This window comes from Euphorbia lathyris, chromosome 3 (genome assembly GCF_963576675.1).
Source record: "Euphorbia lathyris chromosome 3, ddEupLath1.1, whole genome shotgun sequence".
NCBI lineage: Eukaryota > Viridiplantae > Streptophyta > Magnoliopsida > Malpighiales > Euphorbiaceae > Euphorbia > Euphorbia lathyris.
This window is the reverse complement of record NC_088912.1, coordinates 15,957,119-15,963,242: the sequence shown is the minus strand read 5'-3', so window position 1 is coordinate 15,963,242 and position 6,124 is coordinate 15,957,119. Positions and strand designations below refer to the sequence as shown.

The 6,124-nt window shown below is 31.2% G+C and overlaps 1 protein-coding gene across 1 annotated transcript; it reads left to right on the top strand.

Moving 5' to 3' along the window:
- Positions 1-218: 218 nt before the first annotated feature.
- Positions 219-1,572, top strand: LOC136223355 (uncharacterized). The gene has a single exon (XM_066011307.1). The coding sequence runs from the start codon at positions 385-387 to the stop codon at positions 1,321-1,323; it is 939 nt and encodes a 312-aa protein (XP_065867379.1). The 5' UTR covers positions 219-384; the 3' UTR covers positions 1,324-1,572.
- The last annotated feature ends 4,552 nt before the right edge of the window (positions 1,573-6,124 follow it).

Below are 6,124 nucleotides of genomic sequence, written 5' to 3'. Positions count from 1 at the left end.
TAAATAAGTGCTGTGTAATTTATCATAGTTAATAATGGTGATAGTCAACCGTCGGTAATAATAACTAATAAATTTGACTATTGAAAAATGGATTAATTTGGGCTTAATTTCTCAAATTGAAAAACCATAAGCTTAATCAACAAAAACCCAAAAGATAAATGGTCTCAAGATGACATTTTCCAATTTAATTTTCTCCCTGAATAAATATGAACTCTCTTTCCTCCATGGCTACTAAAGTTCCCCCTTTCTTCTCCAAAATAGAAAATCCCCAATCCCCAATTCTCAAAATCATGATCAGATCCCCTAATTTCTCTCTCTAAATTCATAAACCCAATTTCAGATTCCCATCAAATTTCTCATCTTTGCTTCAAAAAATTCCAAAAAATGAGAGACATAGTTTCATGTTTCAATGAAAATGCCATAAATGTCTCAACTCCATCATGTTCAAGCTACTCATCAATGAACAATTCCTGTATCTCCCCCAATCTAATCCCCTCAACTCAAAATGCAGTTTCATGTTTCTACAAAATCATCCTCTGCAACCACAAACATCTTTCAATCACTGTAACCTGGTGCAAGAACCACACATCTCAAGGACTCACCATAACCTTCCCATTTTCAACATCTTTCAAACTCAACACCAACACCAGACTCTTCCGGAAGAAGAAGAAAGGCAGCAAAAGTATCGAAACTGAAAACTTCAAAATCGAGGTTTTCTGGGATCTTTCTGCAGCTAAATATGATTCTGGACCAGTTCCTGTTGAAGGGTTTTATGTTCTTGTCATGGTTGATTCAGAAATTGGACTAATTTTAGGTCAAGATCAAGATCAAGATCAAGACATTTTCAAGAAAATTAGTACTTTTTCGGGTTCATCCATGGCGAAAAGAGCAAGAACATGTCTGATTTCCAGGCAAGAACATTGTTCAGGAAACACTTTATACTCCACAAAAGCTCAATTTTGTGATGCAGGGATTCAACATGATGTTTTGATTAAATGTAGTGGAGAAAATGAGGGTTTGAAGTATCCGGTTTTATCGGTATGTATTGATAAGAAATTGGTGATTAGAGTGAAGAGATTGCAATGGAATTTTAGGGGGAATCAAACAATTTTTGTTGATGGATTGCTTGTTGATCTTATGTGGGATGTTCATAATTGGTTTTATGGTAATTCGGGTTCGGGTTTTGGTTCGGGGTCCGCGGTGTTCATGTTTAGGACAAGAAGTGGAATGGATAGCAGATTATGGTTAGAAGAGAAAATGGTGCAGAAAGATGAAGAAAGAGTTGAATTCTCTTTGTTAATTTATGCCTGTAAGACCCCTTGAAAAACCCCTACATTAATTTTTCTTTTTCGGGTTTTTGTCGCGATCACCGACGAAAATTCTGTCGATGATTGGGTAAATTCCGTCGGTGATCAAGATCTTGTTCATCTTCTTCTTCCTAATTGATCCTCTCTTTGTTTGACTTTTTTTAGATTTTTTTTTGGTTATTTTGTTTTCCTTTTTTCTTGAAAGGGATAGATACTTGAAACTTCTTTTGATTCACATGAGTAATAAAAGTTAGTTGTTTTAGTATTTTAGATTAAGATTTATTAAATTCAGATACAACAAATTATTTTGTTTCTCAGATTTTTTTTAATATTTTTCTTTTAAAAAATGGGTAATCATGATAAAAAAAAATCATGAAATTTATATGATGTATAATGATTTAGGAGGTTGGCAATGTCAATGATTGAGGTGAAATTCTAGATTAAGGTTGTTTTAACGGTTTTAGATTATAATAATATGGTGGCTTCTATACTTACTTTATATATAATTAAGGTCTGTTTGGTTCTGTTATTTTTGTTTACTGGTTACTGTTATTATTAGTTGTTTGTTATTTGCTGGTAGCTAGTAGATGAGTAATTATCAATTATTGTTTGGGTTAATTTAAAATAAAATCTCGTGGTTTTATGTTTTTTTTGTCAGATCGAGTGCCTGTGGTTAGTAAAAAATTTATTTTTTCAAATTTGGTCGATAATGACCTCAAAATGAAAAATTTCAAGAATTAAGTAATATTTTAAGTAACTTTAATTCTTCAACATTGTAGGGTAGAGTTCATTTAGATATTGTTTTTTATGAGAGAAAAAAATAATGTTTAGAGAGAGAAAACTCCAAATTAAAGAATTTGAAAAATTAAAGATGTGGTTCCATAGTAAATATGATACTAAACAACTTCAATTCTTAAAAAAAATTCATTTTGAAGTCGTTATCAGCTAAATTTGCAAAATGAAAATTTTACCAACAGTAGATACCGATATGCAGAAAATGTGAAACCACGTGATTTTAGTGCCCGTTTTAGTGTCGAAGGCAGCCCAATGCTTGGGGGACTTGGAGCCTCCCTGTGCCAACAAAACCCTGAATAGAATGCTGCTTCCGTCAGAATTAGCCCCTCTCTTCTCTTGAACCTTCTCACTGTCTTCTAAAGTTTGAACCCTTTTTTTTTCAATCCTCCTCCTTCTTCTATTCACTACGCTACCAGTATCGAAGTGTGCCCCTCTTTCACCACCCTACTGCAAGACTAAATTACCCTAATCTCATATTCTGGCTCCGGTCCGTTTGGTTCTCTTTTTTTATCGTTTTTTTAATCATTATTATTTTTATATCTAAGCAAACATATGCTCTGAAAATATTATAAAATTTGTAATTATCCATAGGTTTAAATTATTGCAAAACAAAAATAAAAGTAAAAAGGGTAAAGAAAAAAAAAGCCAAAAACAAAGAGCTTTTGGGGATTTTGAAGAATATCAAAGAAGATTTTGGTTTAATGGACACTAAGAAGATGTGGAAAGACATCAATGAATATTACTTTTATTTTTTTAAAAAGACAAAGTAAAGTTGGGTCACATGATGTTACAGTGCATTTTCAATATTTACATTATTATTTTCCATTTTTATATTTCTTTTAACCATTTTATTTAATTTTTAAAAGCTTTATATGAATTCATTTAAACAAAAAAAAAATCTAATTTTGTGCAATTAATGTAGGAGCCTCCAAATTAGACCTATTTTGAGCAGTTGCAGGCTTGTGAACTGGGAAAATGTAGGTGTGGAATTAAATACAAAGAGCATGTTTTAAATCATTGCTTTTTGCAAAAATAGATCCAAACAAAATGATATTTGTAGCACTTAATTAGCATATATATTTATGAATTTGTTTCACTTATATGAGATAGTGATGATAATTAGGGATTACAAACGGGTAGGTACTGCGGGTAGTGCCAATCTCAAACCATTATCCGTTTATTTTTCAATTACTCGTATCCGTCTCATTACCCTAACAGGTATATTTTTTGCATCCTATACCTGTCCCATTTAATTCACGGGTATCCGCAGGTACCCTTACTATTTAAAAATCAATACATAAAACAAAAAACTTACAAATTTAATAAAATATAAATTTAATAAATCATCCATCTAAAGTTTAAATAAATTGAACATTAATCAATAAAAATAAAATAGCTTAATAATATCACGTAATGGTTGAAGAACCAAAGATGAGAGTTTTGAATCCAACATCTTACATCTAAAAAACAATAATATTTTTAATATATAAGAGATTCATGACGGATAACGGGTACCAAGTACCCTAAAGGGTATTCCCATACCCGTCAAGGGTAATAGTTTTGATCTCATACCCTTTTATACAGAGTACAGATAGTCCCATTAGGATCGGATAGTGCCGGATGTCTGCGGTCTAAATCCGCATGTAAGGCCCGTCTGATTTATCTGTTCTTATTTGCTGTTTTTGATAGGTAGTAGATGTTAGTTATTTTTTTTTTTTTTTTTTTGCTAATATTAGTTGTTTTGAAATTTTACCGAACACTTTTTTTATCTCCAGTCCAGACTTAACAACAAAAAGCAGTTCCAGAAAATGGAAATAAACGGGCACTCAATGGGTTAAATTTAGAAAAAAGTACAAAAATAAACATTGTGGTTTGGCCGATTTGCAAAGACAATCCACGTGGTTTAAAAGTCCACAAACATGGGTCTGTGTTTTTTTAGTTTACAAACTCAATCATCCCTTCAATTTTATGAGGAATTACTAGAATATGATGCTTATAACTCTGGGATTCACGATTTAATATGCGTATTTGAGTTCTGGTAGATGTATATTCTACGCCGATGTCTTTTCTAAGCTTTTATATAGAGCTGAAAATGATAGCTTAATTCATAGTTGTCAGACTAGAAGAGAGGCGTCGAGTGTTTCTCTTATATTGTTTATAAATTATTCCTTTTTTTTTTTATCTTCAATGCTACTGTGGAGGAGATTAATTCGTTCTAGACATCTTGAGAGAGTATGAAGAGTCTTTTAGGTAGGTTATAAATTAAAGAAGTCAAACATATTTTTTAGCACCAATGTTATAGAGGAGACTGGAACTTCTATTTGTGATTTGCTCGTGTTAGTTCTCCTCTACGCATGATAAGTTTGAAATTTACTTATATTCGCATGCCTTTTCATGTTCATACTTATACATTTTAGTTTACTTTTATAAATATTTTGGAAAGATTTCACTGGTTTGTATATGATTTGAGCATGAATGAATTAAATGCGGATAAGAGGTTACATTTGAAGAATCTCGGCTTAAAACAAGCACAAATAGGAAAAAAACAGCAAAGGACAAAGAATTCCATTTGAGGAAAACCTTTGTCACGCATGTGGCACTAAACTCTCGGTCGCGGCAGAAGGTTTCACACCCCAAAGAAGAATTTCCCCTGTCACGACCGTGAGTCACCAATCACGGACGTGATAGGCCCTATTTCAGCAATAATTTTGTCTGTTCATCAAAGCAGCACGTCTTTTCTCCCAAATCATCACTACTCTTCGCCATCATTCTGCACACATAGATATATCAGAATCAAAGGTACAACATTGAGATACTGAGATATTGAAGTAGTTAAATATAGAGAGATTTTGCTCCAAGCATTGAAGGAAGTGAGGTCGAGAGATAAACTCCCTCGAGTTTTTCCCGTTTTCATGTTTTTTGTATTTTTTCACGTTTTTGTTTTTTGTGTTTTTGCATTTTTTCACGTTTGTTCATATTTTTGTGTTTTTTTGTGTTTTTTGTGTTTTTTCATGTTCACATTTTTTTGCATTTTTTGACGTTTTGCCTATTTTTTCCAATTTTCACGTTTTTTAGAATATAAATTACAGATTTGCAAAAATTTATAGGATTTGAAAAATTGATGATGGTAATTTTGGAACTGAATAATAATATTGGTTGGGAAAAACTATTTTTAGGTTGAATTAAGGAATCCATATTCATTCACTTATGGAACACACATTCTATATAATAAATATTCCACACAAAAAGTTGAACGAAATTTTAAAATATGAATTCTCTGAAATAATTATTCCATTCCTTCTATAATCCATGAAGTAAACGAATCCTAAATCTCAAAATAGCGTCATATGTGAATAAGATAACAGTTAGGTTAAATCACCATCCATTTGAATATTTGAAGTTGTTTAGACATTTTAGATAGCTACTTTTTCAATAAAAATTTGTTAAGCACATTATAATTTAAATTCTATACTTTTAATTTAAACGAATTGAATTTTTTTCATTATTACCTTGGTTTTTGAGGATAAAATCCTGGGACTGGATTTGGAGCCCATGATCTTCACTGCTTTTAATTACTAGCTAAATAAAACACACAAATTAAAAATGCCATGTAATCAATAAAATTTGGTTTGAGTGATTAGTTACATCAAGTTTAGATCTCGAGTTCAAATTATATATAAAAAACTTTAATTAGAAGAGAATCTATTTAAAGAGCGTTTAACAAGCTTCAATCCGAGAAATCGGATAAAATATTAAAGAAAATATAAATTGAACTATGGAATCATTTCATTTTGGAATAAATCAATTCTGTGATTTAAGTTGTGTGAACTAATTGTGCCAGACATCATATGTTTGCAAAAAAAAAAAAAAAAAAGTCAGGTAAATTTCATCGATGGTCACTAAATTTTGAAATTGGTTGAAAAAAGTCACTAAATTTTATTTTGTTTGGATGAAGTCATTAAACTTTTCTTTTTATTCCAATAAAGTGAATCTAACAAATTCAGATAGAAAAAAATCATTGG